Below are 27,500 nucleotides of genomic sequence, written 5' to 3'. Positions count from 1 at the left end.
CACACTTTGTGTGTTGCAGCAAGCAGAATGAGGCTTTTAAGAAGTTAAAAAAATGTTTTAGAAAGACTATGCCTATATTTTCGTTAGGTAAAAAAAATGTTCTGAATTTATTTCAATGAATATTAACTTGTTAACGTTATAATGCTCAAATAGGGACGAGGGCGGGGTGCACAGTGAAGCAGTGAACAATTTTGCGACAAAGATGAACCTTTATTGATTGATCTGCAGCCATGACAAAATATCAGACAATCTCCATTGTCAACGACAGGCAGGAAAATAAAGATAAACACATAGCCTATGTTCTAGGCATAGGCATAGGCTCATACGTTTTTAAGTTGAAATAAAAAATGTGCCTCATAAGCCTTAGGCTGTCAATCACGCGCACAAACTTAAATTATACAATAACATATGTATGTCATCTCTATTTAAACAAAAATAAATTAAATAAATAATAATAATAAATTACCTGCAGCTTATTGGCCAAGGCAAATAGCTGAAGGGGGGAAATCAAACCCATCAGACTGCACTTTATCATCAAACTTGAATTATAATGAAAATAGACGGTCGCGACAAACAAAGCAGGCTAAATAGCCTTACATTGTCGCCAATCGGAGATGCGCTTCACTTGAAAGCGAGGCCAAATAATTATTCACACATAGTAGTATATCTCGAATAGAAAAAAACCTCAATAAACAACGCACTTGCCTTAATTCCTTTGCATTGTAGTGCGCCCAAACAACACGTAACCATCAAAATTATTTAGCTGACCGAACTCAATATAGGTTAGACATGGGCTTATTTGGTATAGCCTATAGGTAATGTAGACAAATTCGTTTTAACATATCCAACCGTATGTCTACTTACTTTTTTTTTTGTTAGCACTATGCAGGAATAAAATGGCATCTACAGTGCCAGGATTCATGCGAGAGCGCCTGGCTTCTAAAATGCGCCCTGCTGCGCTGAAGGAGCGCTTACTTGCGCCACTTGTTGCTGGGACGCGGTGCCATCTTTTTCTTTTTTTCTTCTTCTTCTGTTGTGTTGTGCTACAGTGCCTGATGAATAATTGACTGTTTCAAAGAGTGCTGCTCGTTTTTCGTATGTGGGTAACAACATTTAACTATGTATATATATTTCCGAATTGGTTCAACCGCCAACCGCCCGCATCTATTTAAAATCTATTTTTAGCCACCCGAACCGCGGACTCCGCGGTTGTGTCCGCAAACCACGCATCTCTACCGCGCGCTGTCTGTGTGTATGTGTGGGAGGGGGCGTGTCTGTGTCTACTAACAAGACGTCATGGCGAACCCCGAAGCCGAGTTTCTTAAAATGGAGATATTTTCAGTACGTTTCTTTTATCGACCACAAAGAAAAGAACATTTTAGTTGAATGTAAGTTGTGTCTTGGATCAAAGATCCTATCCTCGCAATTCAAATATGCTGAAACAGCTACAAAAACAACATGCTTCGACGAAGCTAGTAAAGAGACACACACTTCACCTCCACCTCCAACAGCGGCTGGATTTTAAAGGGGAACATTATCACCAGACCTATGTAAGCGTCAATATATACCTTGATGTTGCAGAAAAAAGACCATATATTTTTTAAACGATTTCAGAACTCTAAATGGGTGAATTTTGGCGAATTAAACGCCTTTCTATTATTCGCTCTCGGACATCGGGAAGCAATCAGCCATTTTCTCAAACACATTACAAACACCGAGTCAATATTTTCCGTTTTTTCGACTGTTTTCCGTACCTTGGAGACATCATGCCTCGTCGGTGTGTTGTAACAACACGAAAAGGGACGGATTCAAGTTGCACCAGTGGCCCAAAGACTGTAATCTTTTAATGCTAGACATAATATCATGGCTGTCTTGAGTTTCCAATAATTTCTACAACTCTTATTTTTTTTTGTGATAGAGTGATTGGAGCACATACATGTTGGTCAGAAAAAAACATTCATGAAGTTTGGTTCTTTTATGAATTTATTATGGGTCTACTGAAAATGTGAGCAAATCTGCTGGGTCAAAAGTATACATACAGCAATGTTAATATTTGCTTACATGTCCCTTGACAAGTTTCACTGCAATAAGGCGCTTTTGGTAGCCATCCAAACGCTTCTGGCAAGCGTCTGTTTGAATTTTTGACCACTTCTCTTGACAAAATTGGTTCAGTTAAATTTGTTGGTTTTCTGGCATCGACTATATATATATAGATATATATATATATATATCTTTTTTTTACCCCATATCCAATTGATAACTAAATCACTTTAGTTCGTTAGCAAGTCAGCTTTGTCAGTTTATTTACCACAGTGGCTTAAAAATAAACTGCAAGAATGTTTGTTTTTACACTGCTAGCAAAAGCAATGCTTTTCTTTGTGAAGGGCTTTTTATATTCGAAATGTTGGTTAATTTTAAGATTTTGAAAACAACCCTGCCAGTACACAGGCTCTGAATGACCGGTATTATACACACTTTTTTGCGGTATAATGTCTGCTTAATACTATTTATTATACTTGTGTAGCTCACTACTGGTGTTTTTTGTCCAACAGGCTGACGCTTACACTGAGAAGTTAACAATTTAGCTTTGTCTCAGTTAGCAAGTTAGATTTCTCAGTTCACTGACCACCGAACATGTTGAAAAGGGAAACTGGAAATTGAGATACATTATGTTGTAATTGTTTGCATGTTCCAAATAAACTCAAATAAAAAACAGTGACTTAAAGATAAACTACACTTGATGACTGTGGGGCACAGATGTCAAACTCAAGGCCCAGGGGCCAGAAATGGCCTATGAAAGACTTGATCTTTTCTTAGTAAATGCATTCGTTTTGACAAAAAAAAAAACATGTTCTGCATGCAATTGCATTTTTTTTTTTATTTAACATGATCTAATATTGTAACAAACAGCATATTATCAAACATATTTAAAAAAAAAAAATTAAAAAAAATAAATACTCAAATATCTGCTTGACCTAAGTATGAATCTGTAATAATAATGTTGCTCAAGTTAAAATAGTAATGTTACGTTTGCAGGAACTATGATTATAATCTGTAATAATAATAAACAATATTAATATTGTTTCTTAATAATGTGGCAGAGGGGTTAGTGCATCTGCCTCACAATACGAAGGTCCTGAGTAGTCTTGGGTTCAATCCCGGGCTCGGGATCTTTCTGTGTGGAGTTTGCATGTCCTCCCCGTGACTGCGTGGGTTCCCTCCGGGTACTCCGGCTTCCTCCCACTTCCAAAGACATGCACCCGGGGATAGGTTGATTGGCAACACTAAATTGGCTCTAGTGTGTGAATGTGGGTGTGAATGTTGTCTGTCTATCTGTGTTGGCCCTGCGATGAGGTAGCGACTTGTCCAGGGTGTACCCCGCCTTCCGCCCGATTGTAGCTGAGATAGGCTCCAGCGCCCCCCGCGACCCCAAAGGTAATAAGCGGTAGAAAATGGATGGATGGATGGACTTGTTTCTTCAGCACGTTTAAGTCAGGACTTTGGGAAGGCCATTCTAAAACCTTAATTCTAGCCTGGTTTAGCCATTCCTTTACCACTTTTGACGTGTGTTTAGGGTCATTGTACTGTTAATTACAGGAACACCAATCTTACCGTCAAGCATGGTGGTGGTAGTATTATGCTCTGTTTTGCTGCCAATGGAACTGGTGCTTTACAGAGAGTAAATGGGACAATGAAAAATGAGGATTACCTTCATTATTCTTCAGGACAACCTAAAATCCTCAGCCCGGAGGTTGGGTCTTGGGCGGAGTTGGGTGTTCCAACAGGACAATGACCCCAAACACACGTCAAAAGTAGTAAAGGAATGGCTAGGATTAAGGTTTTAGAATGGCCTTCCCAAAGTCCTGACTTAAACGTGTGGACAATGCTGAAGAAACAAGTCTGTGTCAGAAAACCCAACAAATTTAGCTGAATTTTGTCAAGAGGAGTGGTTAAAAATTCAAGCAGAAGCTTGTGGATGGCTACCAAAAGCGCCTTATTGCAGTGAAACTTGCCAAGGGACATGTAACCAAATATTAACATTGCTGTATGTATACTTTTGATCCAGCAGATTTGGTCACATTTTCAGTAGACCCATAATAAATTCATAATAGAACCAAACTTCATGAATTGTTTTTGTGACCAACAATTATGTGCTCCAATCACTCTATCACAAAAAATAAGAGTTGTAGAAATGATTGGAAACTCAAGACAGCCATGACATTATGTTCTTTACGAGTGTATGTAAACTTTTGACCACGACTGTATGTGTGAGTAATAAGGCCACGCTGCTGAGCCAGCATAACCCCGAATTTACACTGGATCCCTGTCACCATTCTGTTGCGGCTCCGTCGTGCAGCGATATAGCGCATACTTTTACGAGATCCATCGAATTTGCGTGTGATCTCGGGATAATGGGAGTTCAAGACTGTATGTTTAGCTTTTTCACTTGTAGCACCGGTTCTACTAAAATAAAATAAAAATGAGTAGCACAGAAAAAAATTAGTACCAAAATGAAATGTCTCAAATATCACAATTTAATCTCCAATCTTCTGGAAAAAAAACCCATTTAGCTATGCGTAATTCTTCAGCTAACGAAAATACAAAAAAACTAAATGTGAAATAAAGTGCCTTGGTTTAAGAGAATATGTTTAAACATCAGCAGCAACATGAAAATAATTGACCTTTAACGGATGTTTTTATAGGTAAACATCATTATAGGACATTCACGCAAAGATTTTAGCCAGGAACACCAACTTGCCAACTGCTTCATGATGTTGTGTGACAGGCTGTGTTCTGAAAATGTATTTTAAAAAGTCATTATTATGGTTACTTCACTTGTTACTTAACTAAAAAAAAAAGTAATTGAATTACTAACGGAATCACTCTTTGATAAATGTAATTAATTACTAGGGAAAGTAGTTACTGCGCTACTTCAAAATAATCAACTATCTGGCATAATGCAGTTGCGATGAGCTTCATATGAGCAGTGTGTGTGCCTTTTAAAGTGACAGTGTAAACATCCACCGGTGTTTAGCTTTGCTGGCTTCAAATATATATTCTGGGTGACGCTTTATGAGGTGGCGACTTGTCCAAGGTGTACACTGCCTTCTGCCGAGTGCTGTTGGATAGGCGACATAGGCTCCAGTCCCACACCCCAAATGGGGTGCTTTACAGAATGCAGACTTTCTTACCTCTGCGAAAAAGATTATGTTTTCACAAGTATTTGTTTTTCTGTTTGTTAGCAACATAACTCAAACCGACGGCGTTTGATTAATTTTTCAGGAAATGTCGGGAAAAAATACCTCTTACCGACTAATAACATTCACTTTCTGCTTATGTCGTTCCACGCCTTTACCGCTCTGCGCTGCGCAGAGGATTCTGGGTGATGTAGTTTCTTTTCAGAGCTGGCCAACGCTAAAACGCCAGAAAAAACTACACCCACCAAGTTTTCAATTGATACAGTCACATGCCATGGGATTATTTTGAAGACTTTAAAACCAAAATACTGCGGTATCTACAATATTGTTACAGCCCTTTTACACTTTTAAACGTCTTAATGGACCTGAAGTCAACTTGTCAAAAGTTTTCAGACATAATTTTACCTCCCTTACACAGATGGATGAAGACATGCTGATTCTGGAGGTCCAAAATTAATGAACCATGTACAGGCATATCCCGGGCCGCTATATGGGGACATGGGAGTCTGTGTCAAATACAAGCTGATACGGAAAGCAGGGGACTGGTTGGGGGGGGGGGTGCAACAGAATAAACTTTTTGTGGTCCGTTTTGCTACAACTTTAGTACTGTACAGTGCAAGCATTTTAGTAGCATTTGCGACTAAAAATAGGTTGTGCGAGTTTTTGGGGGGGAAAGGGGAGCACACGTGCGAATACAGATTTTAACGCTTTCATCATAATTTACTCCAAGAATAAATCCATCCAAAGTTGATCAAACTAGAGTAAAATGTTTACTTTTGTTTATAGCGTGTTTGAAACCAACTTAAACCATAACCAAACGGACTGTGATTGTGAAAGTGATTGACGCGGAAGTGTCATTGACCGCTGTCTGTCGTCGTCCTCCTACTTTTTCAATTTATTTCGAACATGCAATAAAATTACAGCAGAAAGAACAAAGTACAACAAATCAAACCGCTGCTGATAGCCTGCAAAGCTAAGAAAACAGCTCAAGCTACTGAGCGTGGATTCGCTGACGTCACTACGCAACAGTTACTGCCTTTAAAAAAAAAAATACTCCAAAACCCAGCGGTCAGAAGCTTCCAAAACTGTGCAAGCTCACAACAAAAATACATGAACCTTATGATTTTACTCTTTGCCATTGTTTAACCCGAGTATCCAACATTGTAACCACATTCACAAAATCATCAAGGTCCCACCAAGGTACACCATACTATAGCGTTTGTTCACACTTGACTAAATAAAACATATTTATACACACACTTACTATATTGTTTTGAGGCAGAACTCTGTTGCTGTATATATATATGTGTATATATATATATATATATATATATATATATATATATCTCATAATATTCTTAATTGGCTACATTGGAGTAAGAATGTCATAGAAATGTCTCTCGGAATGATGTGGTGCTGTTTTACACCGCTATAATCTCAAATTAGACTAGTAAGCATACTCAGTTAATAAAGCTGCTTATGATTATATTTTCTCAGGAAGACTTTTTGATAAAGCTTTTGTTGACTAAACAGTACACACAAAAAATAATGAATTATCTTGGAAAGATTTGTCTTTTTGCTTTATTATTGTAATCTAAAACAAATACATTGCTTATATTTAAAGTGATATTTAAATATTAAATGCATTTTATATAGGAAATGCTCTGTTATCTTATGGAGGATATACTATATAATCCAGTACAAAAAAGAAGAATATTTTGATTATTAGTGCATATCCTGCTAACTATGTTTGGTGTTCCTTGCAGGATTAAGGCCTGTAAAGATTACTACCAAATCCTCGGCGTTGAAAAGACTGCATCTGATGATGATCTAAAAAAATCCTACAGGAAGCTTGCGCTAAAGTTTCACCCTGACAAAAACCACGCGCCCGGAGCCACTGAGGCATTTAAAGGTAAATCAGTGACAATCCAGCTCCAGAGGAGATAAATACATGTACTGCGCACTTGCTGACCTTGCTGGCCATGTTTATCTGTTGCAGCTATCGGTAACGCGTACGCAGTGCTGAGCAATGTTGAGAAGCGGCGGCAGTACGACCAGTACGGGGAGGAGAAGACGCACCCGAGCAGACACAGGCAGCACCGTGACTTTGAAGCAGATATTTCACCCGAGGACCTTTTTAACATGTTCTTTGGTGGAGGCTTCCCATCAAGTTAGTACAAAATGTCCCGCAATTCCCCTGCTTTGGTTTACAAGAACAGTATTTCAACAGTCATCTTATGACATATTTTAAAGTTACAATATTATAGAATTATTACACCTGAGTAGTCAGTGAACAGCTTTAATATCTCTAAAAATAAGTTAACACACCACTGTTATTGCCCAAACAGCTGTGATGTGAGGAGAAAGTGAGCATGTCCAAATTATATCTGAAGCGTAAATATTTAGTGTAAGCACAATTTTTATCACTGTCATAATCCTCTTTGGGCATTGAATTCACCAGAACTGCACAAGCTGGTAATGGAAATGACCAGTGATTGTTGAAGTCCGTTTGAATACAAAATGCAGTTTGTTTACTCCAATTATTGCAGACTGTTCGAAAGACCCAATCACAGGAAGTACAGGCTTTGCTTTTGTAGTACCAAGACTACGGATAACAGTTAAGGAAAGAACAACGAACCATTTGGCAGTGTTTACAGTCAAGCTATTGGCAATCACAGCAGCACTACAGTGGGTAGAAGAATCTCAGCTAAAAACAGTGGTGGTGGTCTGCAACGACTCAAGGTCAGCGTTAATCTCTATTCAATATTTTAGGTTGCAAAGCAGACAAAATATAGGTAATGAAATATAGGAAATATTGTTTAGGCTTGAGAGAGTGTTATAGGCATAAAGGACAATTAATTGGCAGATCAGCTGGCAAAGCAGATGCCAATGTTAAAACATCACAGAGAGGTACCTCTCAGTAAGGACATCCCTGTCCCAAAGATTTTTATAGTCAAGTCATACGTCATGCCGTACACACATATACAAACCCCGTTTCCATATGAGTTGGGAAATTGTGTTAGATGTAAATATAAACGGAATACAATGATTTGCAAATCCTTTTCAACCCATATTCAATTGAATGCACTACAAAGACAAGATATTTGATGTTCAAACTCATAAACTTTTTTTTTTTTTTTTGCAAATAATAATTAACTTCGAATTTCATGGCTGCAACATGTGCCAAAGTAGTTGGGAAAGGGCATGTTCACCACTGTGTTACATGGCCTTTCCTTTTAACAACACTCAGTAAATGTTTGGGAACTGAGGAGACACATTTTTTAAGCTTCTCAGGTGGAATTCTTTCTCATTCTTGCTTGATGTACAGCTTAAGTTGTTCAACAGTCCGGGGGTCTCCGTTGTGGTATTTTAGACTTCATAATGCGCCACACATTTTCAATGGGAGACAGGTCTGGACTACAGGCAGGCCAGTCTAGAACCCGCACTCTTTTACTATGAAGCCACGTTGATGTAACACGTGGCTTGGCATTGTCTTGCTGAAATAAGCAGGGGCGTCCATGGTAACGTTGCTTGGATGGCAACATATGTTGCTCCAAAACCTGTATGCACCTTTCAGCATTAATGGCGCCTTCACAGATGTGTAAGTTACCCATGTCTTGGGCACTAATATACCCCCATACCATCACAGATGCTGGTTTTTCAACTTTGCGCCTATAACAATCCGGATGGTTCTTTTCCCCTTTGGTCCGGAGGACACGACGTCCACAGTTTCCAAAAACAATTTGAAATGTGGACTCGTCAGACCACAGAACACTTTTCCACTTTGTATCAGTCCATCTTAGATGAGCTCAGGCTCAGCGAAGCCGACGGCGTTTCTGGGTGTTGTTGATAAACGGTTTTCGCCTTGCATAGGAGAGTTTTAACTTGCACTTACAGATGTAGCGACCAACTGTAGTTACTGACAGTGGGTTTCTGAAGTGTTCCTGAGCCCATGTGGTGATATCCTTTACACACTGATGTCGCTTGTTGATGCAGTACAGCTCGAGGGATCGAAGGTCACGGGCTTAGCTGCTTACGTGCAGTGATTTCTCCAGATTCTCTGAACCCTTTGATGATATTACGGACCGTAGATGGTGAAATCCCTAAATTCCTTGCAATAGCTGGTTGAGAAAGGTTTTTCTTAAACTGTTCAACACATTTGTTGACAAAGTGGTGACCCTCGCCCCATCCTTGTTTGTGAATGACTGAGCATTTCATGGAATCTACTTTTATACCCAATCATGGCACCCACCTGTTCACCTGTGGGATGTTCCAAATAAGTGTTTGATGAGCATTCCTCAACTTTATCAGTATTTATTGACACCTTTCCCAACTTCTTTGTCACGTGTTGCTGGCATCAAATTCTAAAGTTAATGATTATTTGCAAAAAAAATGTTTATCAGCTTGAACATCAAATATGTTGTCTTTGTAGCATATTCAACTGAATATGGGTTGAAAATGATTTGCAAATCATTGTATTCCGTTTATATTTACATCTAACACAATTTCCCAACTCATATGGAAACGGGGTTTGTACTAAGCTACACATATTAGTCACATAATATGACTGACCTCCCATCACATGCAATTACATCACAGATCACAATGCTATTTATACACATGCCAGAAGATCAGTGATTTTAATAGTTTTTTTTTAATGTTGTGAGTCCTCAGGACCCACAAGTAGTGATTTTAGTCGGTCCTGGAAAAACTCAGTGGGTCCCAGTAAAAGGGGCTGTTTGCATTCGTTACGCAAATGCCTCGGGAGCGCAAACGTTGCAAATTATTTTAAACATTATATCCTGAACACTTCTGGCTTTTAACGCATAACGACGCAACTACTATTGGTAACATAAGGTAGATGGCGGTGTTTTTGCTATAATTTTTGTTTGAAAAATGTAACTGAGAGCAAGTTGCAAACAGCTGCACCCGTTTAAACATGTATATTTATTTCTTGTTCTCATATTCTTATTTTTTTTTGATGTTGTATTGAATTAATTTGCTCATGGTATATGATATGGCTATTATAACAGATGTATTAAGTTATGTAAAAAATGTATCTGAACTTAAACAAAACTGTCACAAGGGCATGACATACACAAATAAAATAGCATTTTGTAACAACATAAAAGTAAAATTCAAATGAAAACAACTACGGTAGTACAAAACATCTCAGCAGAAGTACTGATTTTGACACAAACAAAACATTCTTAACCGCAATCGATGTGCCTGTTGTGTTAGGCGTAAATGTGGCAGTACATGAAGTTGTCATCTGAAAAGTGCAGCCATTGTATGTGTTTATGAGCCACAGCTCGAGAAAAGTTTACTTTTTGGGGAGGGAGATGTAACCTAGTGTACAGGGGTTGTTGAGGAACTATTGCTCGTCTGATCATTAGTAGTGGAAGCAGAATATATAACTGCAATAGTCTGCTGACCAGCAATAGCTTTTATATTTTTCTTCGTGGCATTTTTGTGTTCTCCTTTTCCTGCTTATTATCTTGTCAGAAGCCGCATGTATGAGCGACGACTGTCTACAGCAGTCATTCAAATTATTGTAACAGTCCAAAAAATTAAGGCAAGGGCAGATTCCCATTATGTCTTTCTATATTTCACAAAAAAGCAGTGTTCCACTACAACAAGTTCATACTCTTTCTTACGTTCCCAGAAACTCTCGAAGAACATTTAACTCTCACATCACTTCCCATCCATGTTCCTAAAGTCCCACTCCCCATTCAAAGCCATTTTAGCCCCGTAGCCAGCTATTACACAGCCAACAAAGCATGTTTACTTATTTTATTACAGCACGTCCCCTAAACGTTAAAACACCATCGATCGACATGAATAAGCACAACATTTATGGAGACGTGGGTTTATTTATTATCAAATCTGTATCTTTAGTTGTTGAAGTGAAATCTGCGGTGACTGATTAGTTGTTTTGCTTGCAGCTGAGCTACCATGTCGTGAGAGCAGCGATGCTGTGTACACGAGATCACATCTGCGCTGATTTGGTTGATATCGCGCTAACATGGTCTGCTGACAATGTTTCTTTTCCCAAAATCTTACTCTATTTAATTCACTTTTGTGGCAGGTCAACTGGTCTAAAAAGGGGTCTATTTAAAGGCTATAGCAGTGGTTCTCAACCTTTTTTCAGTGATGTACCCCCTGTGGACATTTTTTTAATTAAAGTACCCCCTAATCAGAGCAAAGCATTTTTGGTTGAAAAAAAGAGATAAAGAAGTAAAATACTACAGCACTATGTCATCAGTTTCTGATTTATTACATTGTATAACAGTGCAAAATATTGCTCATTTGTAAAGGTCTTTCTTGAACTATTTGGAAAAAAAGGATTTTTGAATTGTTGCTATTTTTAGAATATTTAAAAAAAATCTCACGTACCCCTTGGCATACCTTCAAGTACCCCCAGGGGTACGCGTACCCCCATTTGAGAACCACTGGGCTATAGTATACAAATGTTTTTTAAGATGGGACTTAAATGCTTCTGAGGTAGCATTTTTAACCGTTACCGGTAGGGCATTCCATTACATTGGAGCCAGAATGGAAAACGTTCTAGGGACCGCAGACTTTATTTGGTGTTCTGGGAAATCACTAATAAGCCAGAGTTCTTAAAACACCGATTTCTGGCTTGGACATTTGGTACAAAACAATCAAGATATGAAGATAGGATGGAGCTAGACCCTTTAATATTTTATACGTGAGTAAAGAAAACCTTAAAGTCACCTCTTAGGTGCATAGGAAGCCAGTGCATTTGAGCCACTATAGGCGTGATATGATGATCTTGTCCTTGTCAGAAGTCGAGCAGCCACATTTTGTACCTTTTATATAATAATATTTTAATGCTAGACCTAGGGAGACCCGAAAATAATACATTATAGTAGGGGTGTAACGGTACACAAAAATTTCAGTTTAGAGGTCACGGTTCGGTTCATTTTCGGTACAGTAAGAAAACAACAAAATATACATTTTTGGGTTATTTATTTACCGAATTTGCAAAATCTTCCACCAAAAATATTTTTATTAGTGGAATATTTGATGTGAAGTCATTGGAACCTTGGATAGGTCAATAATTCATAATAACATTGATTTTGATTCAATATTATGTTTTGAGCAATGACAGTTTGCAAGAAAAAAAACAGCTTTGTTTTATTAGTCAACATTGCAACTTTCTCTAAATTACATTTCACCTTTAAGCTTTTTTATTTCACTTTTGTTATGTTTTTGTTTATTTTAATAGTATTTTTAGAATGTGCCGTGGGCCTTTAAAACATTAGCTGTGGGCCGCAAATGGCCTCCGGGGCACACTTTTGACACCCCTGCTATAGATAATAAAAAATGAAGTCTGATAAATCTATGGATAAAAAGCAGAGCCTGGCGACGCATGCGCGTTTATCATAACTCTCTCGCTCTCTCTGTCTCTGCCCCTCGCTCACGAATGCTGCTGCGCGCACAATTTGTTTTGTTTTTAACCCCTTCTTAACCCTGAACGTACATTGAAAATACACGCAACCCTAACTCAAAATGCTGGACATTTGAGGCATTTAAGAAACTCCGCCCTGACCGCTCCGCAAAAGAGGACATGTCCGGTGAAAAGAGGATGTATGGTCAGTCTATCGTAGCCCGTTAGCTGCTAGCATGCTGTGCCTCGGTGTGCATTGTTTACACAACGTGCGTTACGCTACTTAATATGTCCGTGTGGAAACTCGTTCGATATACCTCCGAACCGGAAGCCCCGTACCGAAACGGCTCAATACAAATACACGTATCGTTACACCCCTACATTATAGTAATCAATACGAAACGTAACTAACGCATGAATATGTATCTCAGCATGGCTGGTGGACAAAATGGGACGGATTTTAGCGATGTTCAGAGATGAAAGAAGGCTGTTTTGATAAATATCTTAATATGTAACAGAAACGAGAGAGTAGCGTGGAAAATAATGCTGAAATGTTGTATATTTGTTTTATTGTTGAATTTTAGGGTAGTATCCTTACACACCAGGCTGAATCAGACATTGCACCTTATAAACAAACACCCAACAGGATTCTGTGACAGCTGCAATTCGGTAGAGTCAGTTGAACAAGCAATCATTCATTGTGGGAAATACATTACAGCAAGGAGAAAATTAAGAGAGGAAGTTAGAAGACATGGACAGAAAGAGCTTACCCTCAAAGGTGTACTCGGCAGAAACCAAACAATTTAAGTCAAGTTTCTACAAGTGTTGTGTCCATGGAATAGAACTTAGTATGGGAAGATATAGGGCTGGGCGATATCGCCTTTTTTTAATATCTCGATATTTTTAGGCCATATCGCTATACACGATATAAATCTCGATATTTTGCCTTAGCCTTGAATGAACACTTGATGCATATAATCACAGCAGTATGATGATACTATGTGTCTACATTAAAACATTCTTGTTCATACTGCATTAATATATGCTCATTTTAAACTTTCATGCAGAGAGGGAAATCACAACTAAGTCAATTTACCAAAAGTGTATTTATCAAACAGTTAAGCAGTGGCACAAACATTCATGTAATTTCCAAAACAGAAAGTGAAAGATTGCCAGAGACATTTTAAAACAAGCTATTAGTGCACTTTTGTGCATGATGTCACTAATATGACTTACCAAAACAACACTAAATTAAAGTGCACTTTTTGTACAGAACGCCACTACAATAGTTTAAAAACATGATGTCACACAAGATAGTTCAATGAGTGTCAAATAAAAATGAACTGCATAATAGGAAATCAAATAGTGTTCGTCCTTGGCTATGTGGTAGGTTCCTGCGGACATTATCTCCTTTTGTTGTCGACTCTTTTTTTCAGAGTACCTTGAAGGTAGAAAAGCGCTATACAAGTATAACCCATTTATTATTTATTATACGGTGTTGATCTGGAAATGTTTGCCTCGGCATTTTGATGGTGTGGGCGTGTGGCACCGAACGTAGATGTTGACATGCGGAGTAAGCACTCTTCATTCTCTAGCAGGTGACTTTTCAAATGATGCTACATATTAGCAGTAATGCTACTTTCTATAGCAATGCTTTTGCCCCACACTTGACAAATTACGGATGTCTGTTCGACATATTCCCACTTGAAGCCAAACCACCGCCAGACGATGGACCCCCTGCGGTTTTTTGGGGGAATTAATTATTCCTTCGTTTGTTACCAGATTCGCACCTTCTCTCTCTCGTATTACCACTCGCACGGCTGCGTTAGCATCACAGCTAACGTTACCCATTCTGCTACCTCTTTGCTGCGCAGGGGGGTATACGTATGTGACGTATGACGTGACAGTATGTGACGTGTGTAAGAAGGTGCGCTTGTCTGTCTGTGAGAAGGAGACACAGGAAAGAGCGAGGAGAGCCTGTAGTGTAATGCCAGCAGCTAAAAGCAACTGCGTGAGAACGTGTACTCGAATATCACGATATAGTCATTTTCTATATCACACAGAGACAAACCCGCGATATATCGCCCAGCCCTAGTACACATACATACATACTAGAGATGCGCGGATAGGCAATTATTTCATCAGGGACGGCGTGGCGCAGTGGAAGAGTGGCCGTGCGCGACCCGAGGGTCCCTGGTTCAATCCCCACCTAGTACCAACCTCGTCATGTCCGTTGTGTCCTGAGCAAGACACTTCACCCTTGCTCCTGATGGGTGCTGGTTAGCGCCTTGCATGGCAGCTCCCTCCATCAGTGTGTGAATGTGTGTGTGAATGGGTAAATGTGGAAGTAGTGTCAAAGCGCTTTGAGTACCTTGAAGGTAGAAAAGCGCTATACAAGTACAACCCATTTATCATTTATTTATTTATCCGCAACCGCATCACAAAAGTCGTCATCCATCCGCCATCCACCCAACCAACATTTAATCAAAACCACACCCGCCCGCCATCCGCCAGTTGTTATATATCTAATATAGACGATGCAAGGCATTAGTGAGGTTATGAAGCTTTTGCCTGTTAAAGAAAGGAGACTGATCCAATGTAGCAGAGACATTCAATGCGTGATAATATTATTTATCATTATTATAGTATTATTGTCATTTCCATTAAGAAAGTGTTGACTATTGTTGCCAATGCCCTCAGATCAGGAGTGCGTTCCTCACACTTTGTGTGCGCAGTTCCAGCAAGCAGAACGATGCTTTTAAGAAGTTAAAAAAATGTTTTAGAAAGACTAGGCCTATATTTTCGTTAGGTAAAAAAAAAATTCTGAATTTATTTCAATGAATATTAACTTGTTAACGTTATAATGCTCAAATAGGGACGAGGGCGGGGTGCACAGTGAAACAGTGAACAATTTCGCGACAAAGATGAACCTTTATTGATTGATCTGCAGCCATGACAAAATATCAGACAATCTCCATTGTCAACGACAGGCAGGAAAATAAAGATGAACACATAGCCTATGTTGTAGGCATAGGCATATAGGCTCATACGTTTTTAAGTTGAAATAAAAAAATAAATAAAAAATGTGCCTTATAAGCCTTAGGCTGTCAATCACGCGCACAAACTTAAATTATACAATAACATATGTATGTCATCCCTATTTAAACAAAAATAAATTAAATAAATAATAATAATAAATTGCCTGCAACTTATTGGCCATTGCAAAAAGCTGAAGGGGGGAAATCAAACCCATCAGACTGCACTTTATCATCAAACTTGAATTATAATGAAAATAGACGGTCGCGACAAACAAAGCAGGCTAAATAGCCTTACATTGTAGCCAATCGGAGATGCGCTTCACTTGAAAGCGAGGCCAAATAATTAACACACAGTAGTATATCTCGAATAGAAAAAAACACAATAAACAACGCAATTGCCTTAATTCCTTTGCATTGTAGTGCGCCCAAACAACACGTAACCATCAAAATTATTCAGCTGACCGAACTCAATATAGGTTAGACATGGGCTTATTTGGTATAGCCTAGGTAACGTAGACTAATTCGTTTAACATATCCAACCGTATGTCTACTTACTTTTATTTTTGTTAGCACTATGCAGGAATAAAATGGCATCTACAGTGCCAGGATTCAGGCGAGAGCGCCTGGCCTCTAAAATGCGCCCTGCTACGCTGAAGGAGCGCTCACTTGCGGCACTTGTTGCTGGGACGCATAGGATTCTCTTGGCAAGGTGTTGTAGTCGTGGGAATGATTGTCCTTGTTTCCCCCAGAAGGAAAGTAGATTTTCCTCTGCTGATCCGTCGAGATGCAAGTTTGTAGAGGAATAATCCTCTACTTCATCCACAAGCACAGGTGTATCCTCCTCCCATTCTGTGAAGTCAATCCTTTTCTTTTTCAGTGATGCACCATCAGCTCCACCTAAAGGACCGATAAAATCTATACGTTTTTCGTATGTGGGTAACAACATTTAACTATGTATATATATTTCCGAATTGGTTCAACCGCCAACCGCCCGAATCTATTTACAATCTATTTTTTTCGTCATGTCACCCGCCCGACCCGCGGATTATCCGCGGACTCCGCGGTTGTGTCCGCAAACCGCGCATCTCTAATACACACACAGCCCGGCCCTCGGCCAAATTGTTTTAACCCAATGCGGCCCCCGAGTCTAACGTTTGGGCACCCCTGATTTAGACCGTTGTACGTTGACTTATTTTCAGCTGTTCACTGACTACTTTAAACTATATCCAAGTTTGCATTCTATAGTATTGTCTTGATAAGATATAATGCCATAATCACTGAAATGTGAAGGGTGTATTCACTTTACTCAGATACCGTATGTCTACATGTATTGTTACTATTTGCTGAAAAAGCAGCATGTATTTGACTCCTTTTACCTCCATTTTTTGTAGGTAATGTACATGTTTACAGAAATGGAAGAATGCATTTTGCGCACCATAATAGGCAAGAAAGAAGAGAGCAACCGAGAGATGTAAGCACCTCCTTCCCTTTCTTTAACCTTGCTGTCATTGTCCGAAAACGTCTGAATCTAATTATGTGCAGTATTGCCTGTAGTCTAAAAGCAATCTAATGGTTTGTCCTTCTCTGAACAGGGAGGTCTTGCTCTGTTTGTCCAGCTGATGCCCATCCTTTTTCTCATTCTCGTGTCTGCTCTGAGCCAACTAATGGTCACGCAGCCTCCCTACAGCCTTAGCTACCGCCCGTAAGCGCATCGCCTCCTGCCTTGAAATCGAACGCATCAACATTCTTCTTACATGTCGCCTGTTCCACCAGGTCAGCCGGGTACATTCACAAAAGGCACACGTCCCACCTGAAGGTGCCTTTCTATGTCAGCGACAGCTTCAATGAAAAATTCACCGGAAATAACCTGGAGAACGTGGAAAGGTCTGTAGAAGAAGACTACATCTCCAACCTCAGAAACAACTGTTGGAAGGAGAAACAGCAGAGTAAGTGTTAAATATATGCAACAGTTCATTGGACTCTTGGAATCTTACCCTTTTCTTTGATTCCAGAGGAAGGCCTCATGTATCGCGCTCGTTATTTCGGCGACTCTGAGCTGTACAAAAGGGCGCAAAAGATGGGAACTCCCAGTTGCAACCGTTTATCTGAAATTCAGCTCATTCTGGACGGATAGAGGACAAAAACACGTAGATGGGTATGTTTTTCTATGTCATCAAGCACTGCCAGTTTATATGAGTGGCTGATAGCATTTAGCCAGTTATTTGTGCTCGCAGGCACTTGCAAACGTTGCTGTTTGATAGTCCACACTAGGAATGGGCCGCATATTGGTTTTAAGGTATATGAAAAATTAACTGTTTGAAAACCACGAAAATGTTCCATACGTGACAGAAAGTGTAAGTTAGATATCTTTCAGGTTGTGTGGTGCAGCGTCAAATATTAGAACCCCTCTAATAATTTAATTTGATTGATATTAGGGACGGCGTGGCGAAGTTGGTAGAGTGGCTCCGCCAGCAATCGGAGAGTTGCTGGTTACTGGGGTTCAATCCCCACCTTCTACCGTCCTAGTCACATCCGTTGTGTCCTTGGGCAAGACACTTCACCCCTTGCTCCTGATGGCTGCTGGTTAGCGCCTTGCATGGCAGCTCCCGCCATCAGTGTGTGAATGTGTGTGTGAATGGGTGAATGTGGAAATACTGTCAAAAGCGCTTTGAGTACCTTGAAGGTAGAAAAGCGCTATACAAGTATAACCCATTGATCATTTATTTATTGAAATAACGACTATTAAAACCATTATTCATTAATTAAAAACATGAGTATTTATTGCATTACCAAAAACTCAACTTTAAATACAATTTAAAAGAACCACAAATATAAATTAGTAATGAATAAACAAGTAAAATAATAATAATAGTAAAAATAATCAATTTAAATACTATCAATATAAAAAAACATTACCGTATTTTCCGCACTATAAGGCGCACCTAAAAACCTCCAATTTCCTCAAAAGCAGACAGTGCGCCTTATAATCCGGTGCGCCTTATATATGGACCAATATTGAGCCACAACAGGTCTCGCATTTACGGTAAGCAGCCGCCGACTTCATTTTCCCCCGCGCTTCTTCTTCTACGGGGGAAAATTAAGTCGGCGGCTGCTTACCGTAGAAGAAGAAGCGCTTCTTCTTCTACGGGGGATAAGGAAGTCGGCGGCTGCTTACCGTAGTTGCGAGACCTAAACTTTATTTAAAGACCCAAAAATGGCTCCTATTAAGAGACACGCGTACGACGCAGAGTTTAAACTCAAGGCTATCAGTCACGCAGTAGAACACGGGAATAGAGCAGCAGCGAGAGAATTTAACATTAACGAATCAATGGTGCGGAAGTGGAGGAAGCAACATGATGACCTGCGCCAAGTAAAGAAGACTAAACAGAGTTTCCGAGGGAACAAAGCGAGATGGCTACAGTTGGAGGACAAACTCGTTGTTGAACAGAGAGCAGCAAGTAGAAGTGTCAGTACAATCACTATTTGTTTTGTTGACATTCCCTTTAGCGCAGCTCCATCTAATGGATGCATAACGTAACCCCAGCCTCTACTTTAGCCTCTATTCTATGCGCCTTATAATGCGGTGCGCCTTATATATGAACAACGTTTTAAAATAGGCCATTCATTGAAGGTCCGCTTTATAATCCGGTGCGCCTTGTAGTGCGGAAAATACGGTACAATTCAGTTTTTCTGTTTTAATTTTTTAGAATTCTGTATTTTACCTTTTACAGTTATTTTACCATAATCGAGTGTGTGCTTTTTGTTTCATAAATAACATTTTATAAAGTGTTTAATTAAATGCAAAAATCCTTACATTTATTGGTGAAATGCATCTTTGGAACTACAGTATTTTCCTAGTATTTTAAGTATAATATTTTTCTAAATGTATCAATAAGGGCCTTAATTTCAGTTCAGTTCAGTTCCAGTTTATTTGGAACATGCATACAATAAAATTACTATCTAATGCATCACATACTGTATTGCCAGTTGTTTCATTACAGCACGTCCGAAAAGGAGTAGGAAGAAGCAGATCTTATTTAATCCTACCCCTTTTCATATCAAAGCTGTTTAATCTCATTTCTTTGTTCTCTCTTTGTAACAGTACAGTAAATAAATATACCATAAGTAAGTAAATAAGTATTAAATACATAAATAATCATTATGTTGTTTTTTTTAAAGGTTCAAGATGTTTAGCATAATTCTTCTTCTTTGTACATTGTGAACACTTGTAGTTTGAACAATCTCTTAAACTGAATCATATTAGTGCTTTGTTTTGATTTCCTTGTTAAATCCATTCCATAATTAAATTCCACATACTGAAATACTAAAGGTCTTGTACGTGCATACAAATGTTTTAAATTGGATTTTCCTATATTTTTGTCATCTTTTCTTGAGAAGAATTGTTGTACATTCTTGGGTAGCAGGTTATAGTTTGCTTTGTACATAATTTTAGCTGTTTGCAAATGCACCAAATCGTTGAATTTCAATCATTTTGATTCAATAAATAAAGGGTTTGTATGTTCTCTCTTGATCTTTTTTGTAACATTGTTAGTGAATGAAGTGCACATTAGTAGTTGTTTCCCCATATTTCTGCACAATAACTCAGATATGACTAGACTTCTCGACTAGACTTCCTTTTTATTTTTATTGTCATTCAAATTTGGTAACACTTGCAAGCAGTAGAGAATATGGAGTGATTTTTGGTTCAGAACATATTTTGCTTTATTCATTGTTGGGTTTCTTGCTACTTTATGTTGTATAATTTTTACGTTTGGTTTCCAGTTCATTTTATCACACCCAAAACTGTTTTCTTTTACCCTTTCAATATCTACTCTGTCTATTTGGATCTGTGTTTAACTTGACCTTCTACTGTTACCAAACAGCATTATTTTAGTTTTACTGAGATTCAAAGATAGTCTGTTTTTGTCAAACCATCTTTTTAATTTGTTCATTTCTTCTGTTATTTGTCTTAGCTTCTGTGTGTTCTTTCCTGAACAAAACACAGTTGTGTCATCTGCAAAGAATACTAGCTTTAAGTCCTTTGTAACTTTACAAATGTCGTTTGTATAAAGATTGAACAATTTTGGTCCCAGTATTGATCCCTGAGGTACGCTACAAGATATTTTCAGCTTTTGACTTTGTTCTCCTATCTTCGCGTATTGCTTTCTGTTGGTTAAGTAGCTTGTTACCTAGTTCAAGACCAACCCTCTGATGCCATACTGTTCTAATTTGATTGTTAGGATATTGTGATTAATTGTGTCAAATGCTTTTGTTAAAGTACATTTTGCTTGTGAAAGGTACTTTTTTGAAAACCTTTATTTTGTTAGCGCAGTCAGACCGGATGTTGCGCACACAATGTTATTGTGAAGGGTTGTTCTTGGTCTCCCTCAGTTTATTTTTCCCTGTGGGTTCCATGTTAGTGCCTGTTTGGTAGTTGATTTATTGGGTTTTCTGAGTGTGTTGCCTATCCAGCTCCACTTCCTTTTCCTGATTTGCAATTCCACTGGTTCTTGTTTGGTGAGTTCCCACAGGTTGGCATTGGTGATGGTGTCTGGCCAGTAGACTCCTAGGACCCGACGGAGACAACGGTTTATGAATGTCTGTAGTTTAGTGCAGTGTTTTTCAACCTTTTTTGAGCCAAGGCACATTTTTTGCGTTGAAAAAATGCGGAGGCACACCACCAACAGAAATCATTAAAAAACGAAACTCAGTTGACAATAAAAAGTTGTTGTCCCAATTGTTGGATATGACTTAAAAGCATAACCAATCATGCATCACTATAGCTCTTGTCTCAAAGTAGGTGTACTGTCACCACCTGTCACATCACACCCTGACTTATTTAGACTTTTTTGCCGTTTTCTTGTGTGTAGTGTTTTAGTTCTTGTCTTGCACTCCTATTTTAGTGGCTTTTTCTCTTTTTTTGGTATTTCCCTGTGGCAGTTTCATGTCTTCCTTTGAGCGATATTTCCCGCATCTACTTTGTTTTAGCAATCAAGAATATTTCAGTTGTTTTTATCCTTCTTTGTGGGGACATTGTTGATTGTCATGTTCGAATGTACATTGTGGACGCCATCTTTGCTCCACAGTAAGTCTTTGCTGTCGTCCAGCATTCTGTTTTTGTTTACTTTGTAGCCAGTTCAGTTTTAGTTTCGTTCTGCATAGCCTTCCCTAAGTTTCAATGTCTTTTCTTAGGGACACTCACCTTTTGTTTATTTGTGGTTTAAACTTTAGACACCTTTTTACCTGCACGCTGCCTCCCGCTGTTTCCGACATCTACAAAGCAATTACCTACCTGCTGTCACCTACTGATATGGAAGAGTATTACACGGTTACTCTGCCGAGCTCTAGACAGCACCGACACTCGACAACTACACATAATTTGCAGACTATAATTACTATAATATTTTTTAACCCAAATAGGTGAACTTAGATAATCTCCCACGGCACACCAGACTGTATCTCACGGCACACTAGTGTGCCGCGGCACAGTGGTTGAAAAACACTGGTTTAGTGAGTATGCTATCGGTGGTTTTCCATGTTTCTGATCCATACAGCAGGATGGATTTGACATTTGAGTTAAAGATTTTCAGTTTGGTTTTGAGAGAAATGTTTTTTGCTCTCCATATTTTGTTTAGTATGTTGAATGATGTTCTTGCTGTTTCAAGTGGCCATCTCACAATTGTTTTGTCCAGCACTGGGCGGGCGAACATCTGTTTCGAGGATGAATGAGCGGTACCGAACACATTATTTTCCCAAACAAATGTTCCTTCTCCTCACAATGACAGCATTTTCTTCACATTTATGTTAATTTCCATAATATTCTGCGTTTTACAGCGGATTCCATTTTATTGGCCAATTCTGTGATCCGTTCCGCTGTTCTGTGAACGCGCAAAACATATAAGCTAACTTTTCTTTGAGTTTTGTGATTATTGATTAGGCATACTAGTGCTGCGTCAAATAAAAAGTAGCAATCATGGTGAGGTCTTAAACTTAAATTAGACGTGCTCTTTTTTCCACTAATACACTCACTTATCTCTTTCATCGTTACGACCTCGGGTTTTTGCATGAATGTTGCGCGGCGCATTAATCGTTTTTTGGGAGAGGGTTTTTTCGATTCCAATTTTATGATGAATTAATTCATTTACCATGAATTGATTAACGTAGACCCCGACTTCAACAAGTTAAAAAACTTATTCGGGTGTTACCATGTAGTGGTAAATTGTACGGAATATGTACTGTACTGTGCAATCTACTAATAAAAGTTTCAATCAATCAAAAAATTATCGTAAGAAGCCATAATCGAAATTGAAAGAGGGGGTGTGAATTGTAAATTGTAGCGTCCCGGAAGAGTTAGTGCTGCAAGGGGTTCTGGGTATTTGTTCTGTTGTGTTTATGTTGTGTTACGGTGCAGATGTTCTCCCGAAATGTGTTTGTCATTCTTGTTTGGTGTGGGTTCACAGTGTGGCGCATATTTGTAACGGTGTTAAAGTTGTTTATACGGCCACCCTCAGTGTGACCTGTATGGCTGTTGACCAAGTATGCGTGCATTCACTTGTGTGTGTGAAAAGCCGTAGATATTATGTGAATGAGCCGGCACGCAAAGGCAGTGCCTTTTAAGGCACGGCCCCAATATTGTTGTCTGGGTGGAAATCAGGAGAAATTCGGGAGAATGGTTGCCCCGGGAGATTTTCGGGAGGGGCACTGAAATTCGGGAGTCTCCCGGAAAAATCGGGAGGGTTGGCAAGTATGACTGCTCTGTACTTCTCCTTACGTCCATGTACCACTCCGTACAGCGGCGTTTTAAAAAGTCATAAATTTTACTTTTTGAAACCGATACCGATAATTTCCGATATTACATTTTAAATCATTTATCGGCCGATAATATCGGCAGTCCGATATTATCGGACATCTCTAATTAGGACACTTAAAAATAGCTTTTAAAAATGAGAAATGTATAAAATTATCATAACTCATGCTATATGTTTGGGTAATATGGCAGTGGGGTTAGAGTTACAAAAAAACACCGATTGCAATTGTGGTTTGTGCAGCCCTTTGAGGCCTTTGTGATTAAGGGCTTTATAAATAAACTTTGCATTGATTGAAGCCTTAAAACATCGCAACTTTTTTTAAATTCTCTGGCAAAATCCTGAGCAAGAAGACACCAAATGTTAGCAAGAGCAAAATAGAAAACTTTTATGGACATTTTTTGTTCAAATACTTTTAAATTCCTGCTGGCCCCACTATGGACTGGACTCTGACTATTATGTTAGATCCACTATGGACTGGACTCTCACAGTATTATGTTAGATCCACTCGATGTCCATTGCACCGGTCCCCTCCAAGGTTTCTCATTGTCCCATTGGGTAGAGTTTTTCCTTGCCCTGATGTGGGATCTGAGCCGAGGACGTCGTTGTGGCTTGTGCAGCCCTTTGAGACACTCGTGATTTAGGGCTATATAAATAAACATTGATTGATTGTTTAAATTTGCGGATTAAACTGTACGGTTCCTGAAATGGTTATTGTGTTGCTTAAATTCAGCCTTAAAATATAAAATCACCCAGTTTATTTTCAAGGCGTGACGCTCACACAGCAGTAAGGGTCTAAATTAGAGATGTCCGATAATGGCTTTTGAGGTGGGAGGGGCGGGGTTTGGTGGTAGTGGGTGGTGTATATTGTAGCGTCCCGGAAGAGTTAGTGCTGCAAGGGGTTCTGGGTATTTGTTCTGTTGTTTATGTTGTGTTACGGTGCGGATGTTCTCCCAAAATGTTTTTGTCATTCTTGTTTGGTGTGGGTTCACAGTGTGGCGCATATTTGTAACAGTGTTAAAGTTGTTTATACGGCCACCCTCAGTGTGACCTGTATGGCTGTTGCATAAAGCCGTAGATTTTAAGTGAATGGGCCTGCACGTAAAGGCAGTGCCTTTAAGGTTTATTGGCGCTCTGTACTTCTCCCTACGTCCGTGTACACAGCGGCGTTTTAAAAAGTCATAAATTTTACTTTTTGAAACCGATACAGATAATTTCCGATATTACATTTTAAAGCATTTATCGGTCGATAATATCGGCAGTCCGATATTATCGGACATCCCTAGTCTAAATACATTTTAACACCCGCTGTACATCTCATTGTCGTTTTTTTTCTGTTTTAGGTTCTTTGATACTTGAATTCTTTTGGAGGACCTTGTCTGGAGCCCACCCACAATTTGGAGTGTATTGCGCAGCAATCCAAGAGAACGAAACAGGCCTTACACACACTGTAGGCTGCAGACGTCATCAGGGAACCACTCTGCAGCTTCCTGTCCGTGCAAACAAACAAACAAACAAGCGTTGGCTGACATTTTCTTCCTTCTCTCCACGACGGCGAGGTTGTTCCGTTCGAACGAAGCTGCCAAGATTTAGCTTTTCTTTTGTTTGGAGAAACCTTCCGGCCTTCTCACATGTCTGAGCCACTCATGAGGAAAGTACGTTTTATTTTTATTTTCTCGTTCTTTCTAGTGTAAATATCAATTATAGACTTTTTAACAGTGCAGAATTTATTGAAGGTGATATCGCGTATTATTATAATATAAAGTTGTTAAAAGTAGCCCGTCGGATCAAGATTGATGAAAATGATTGCACATCTTATTTATTAAATTAACAAGCTAAAAAGTTGTGTAACGGCTTTCTTTTCAAATAAATTGTGTTCGGAACAATGACCATTTTGACTTTGTGTTTGCCATGAAGTGTAGCGGTACGTGTATTTGTATTGAACCGTTTCGGTACGGGGGTTCCGATTCGTTTTGGAGGTGTACCGAACGAGTTTCCCCACGGACATATTAAGTAGCGTAACGCACGTTGTGTAAACAATGCACACTGAGGCACAACACACGGCATGCGAGCAGCTAACGGGCTATGATAGACTGACCATATGTCCTCTTTTGCGGAGCTGTCAGGGCGGAGTTTCTTAAATGCCTCAAATGTCCGGCATTTTGAGTTAGGGTTGCGTGTATTTTCAATGTACGTTCAGGGTTAAGAAGGGGTTAAAAACAAATTGTGCACGCAGCAGCATTCGTGAGGGAGGGGCAGAGACAGAGAGAGAGAGAGAGAGTTATGATAAACGCGCATGCGTCGCCAGGCTCTGCTTTTTATCCACAGATTTATCAGATTTCATTTTTTATTATCTATAGCAGGGGTGTCAAAAGTGTGCCCCGGAGGCCATTTGCGGCCCACAACTAATGTTTTAAAGGCCCACGGCACATTCTAAAAATACTATTAAAATAAACAAAAACATAACAAAAGTGAAATAAAAAAGCTTAAAGGTTAAATGTACGGTAATTTAGAAAAAGTTGCAATGTTGACTAATAAAACAAAGCTGTTTTTTTTTCTTTCAAACTGTCATTGCTCAAAACATAATATTGAATCAAAATCAATGTTATTATGAATTGTTGACCTATCCAAGGTTCCGATGGCTTCACATCAAATATTCCACTAAGAAAAATATTTTTGGTGGAAGATTTTGCAAATTTGGTAAATAAATAACTAGGGATGATGTTCGAAACCGCTTCTCCCGGTTGTTCGATAAGAAAAGAACCGTTCGCTAAGAAAAGAACCGATTCCATGGACTCGAATCCCTTTTTGAGAACCGGTTCCTGTTATCGAGGCCACTGTAGTAAAAAAAAAAAAAGGGTTAGTTCTTTATTTGAATCCCTGGGAACGAATCCCGTCCCACAAGAAATGCCCTGTGGAACATCACAGGAAATGATGTAGCTCAGTCTAATGACTGAGCTACGTCATTTCCTGTGATGTCACACAAGCAGCAAAAATAATGGACCGGAAAAAACGCCTCAAGGCATGGCTATTAACCTATAGTGATCACAGAGACAGGTTGTTTTTGTGTTACTGTATATATTTGTTTTTCTGAAAAATCCCACTTAATATACTTTGGGTAACAAAAGTCAATATTTATATATTTTATTTTTTTAGGGGGGTAACAGTCAATATTTATTTATTTATTTTATTTTATTATAAAATAAAAGTGAGCTTTTGTTAAACCAAATATTGTTTTTTCCATATACAACAACCTATCTGGATTCGATAAGAGAATCGATAAGGAATCGGTTCAATAAGAGGATTCGATAATGGGCTCGAACTCGATAATTTCTTATCAAACATCATCCCTATAAATAACCCAAAAATTTATATTTTGTTGTTTTCTTACTGTACCGAAAATGAACCGAACCGTGACCTCTAAACCGAGGTACGTACCGAACCGGACTTTTTGTGTACCATAACACCCGTAGTTTGCCAGAGATCACACAAGTTATGTATATAAAATAATTTATTGTTTCCAGTACAAAAGGTCATCAAATACTGCCGTGCTCCATCAAGAGCGAGTTCACCCGCAGGTGACCAGCTGCCTTGTTCACAAAGTCGTTCCAGGATTGTGCGCCTCGTGCTGTTTGTTTGCTCCACGTTCTGAGTCCTCAGCAGCACTCTTCAATCAGCAGCACTCTTCAATCAGAAGCTCCCCCGAACAATACAACTTTTTCTTCATGGCCCTGAAACTGGGGCTCAGTCTCAAAGACCGCCTGGCGGGCGTCCCGTACGTCTCGCCGCCTTTGAAGAACCCCCGCACTTTGGGCCACAGTCCTCCGGACTCGGCTCTCAGCACCAGGGTGACGTGGAAAGTGGGGACCAAGCCGGCGTCCACCGCGATCTGATCCACGGTGCACGGGTCCCCCGGCTCCCCCCTGGCCACGCACACGTCTATGAGCGCTCCCTTCAGGCCGCAGGGCTCGCTGACTGCCAGGCGGACCAGCTCCTGACCCAAGAGGTCCAGCAAAGAGTCTGGGACGACGAGTGCGGAGCAGCC

At 39.4% G+C, this 27,500-nt stretch overlaps 2 protein-coding genes across 2 annotated transcripts in view; one reads left to right on the top strand and one right to left on the bottom strand.

Annotated features, from left to right (window-relative positions):
• Positions 1-25,345, top strand: part of dnajb12a (DnaJ heat shock protein family (Hsp40) member B12a) — a 26,570-nt gene extending 1,225 nt beyond the window's left edge. The window contains exons 3-9 of the mRNA XM_061937769.1: positions 6,965-7,110; positions 7,198-7,368; positions 17,042-17,121; positions 17,243-17,352; positions 17,424-17,596; positions 17,663-17,805; positions 24,799-25,345. Coding sequence (XP_061793753.1) covers positions 6,965-7,110; positions 7,198-7,368; positions 17,042-17,121; positions 17,243-17,352; positions 17,424-17,596; positions 17,663-17,784 — 802 coding nt within the window. The 3' untranslated portion in view covers positions 17,785-17,805; positions 24,799-25,345. The remainder of the gene's footprint in view (positions 1-6,964; positions 7,111-7,197; positions 7,369-17,041; positions 17,122-17,242; positions 17,353-17,423; positions 17,597-17,662; positions 17,806-24,798) is intronic.
• Positions 25,346-26,948: 1,603 nt separating this feature from the next.
• LOC133577840 (DNA damage-inducible transcript 4 protein-like) overlaps positions 26,949-27,500 on the bottom strand; it is a 1,129-nt gene continuing 577 nt past the window's right edge. Inside the window, exon 2 of the mRNA XM_061932243.1 lies at positions 26,949-27,500. This exon is cut by the window's right edge and continues 128 nt beyond it. Coding sequence (XP_061788227.1) covers positions 27,129-27,500 — 372 coding nt within the window. The 3' untranslated portion in view covers positions 26,949-27,128.

This window comes from Nerophis lumbriciformis, linkage group LG02, assembly GCF_033978685.3.
Source record: "Nerophis lumbriciformis linkage group LG02, RoL_Nlum_v2.1, whole genome shotgun sequence".
NCBI classification, from domain to species: Eukaryota; Metazoa; Chordata; class Actinopteri; order Syngnathiformes; family Syngnathidae; genus Nerophis; species Nerophis lumbriciformis.
Note: the sequence above shows the minus strand (reverse complement) of the source record. Positions and strands in the feature narration are given on the sequence as shown.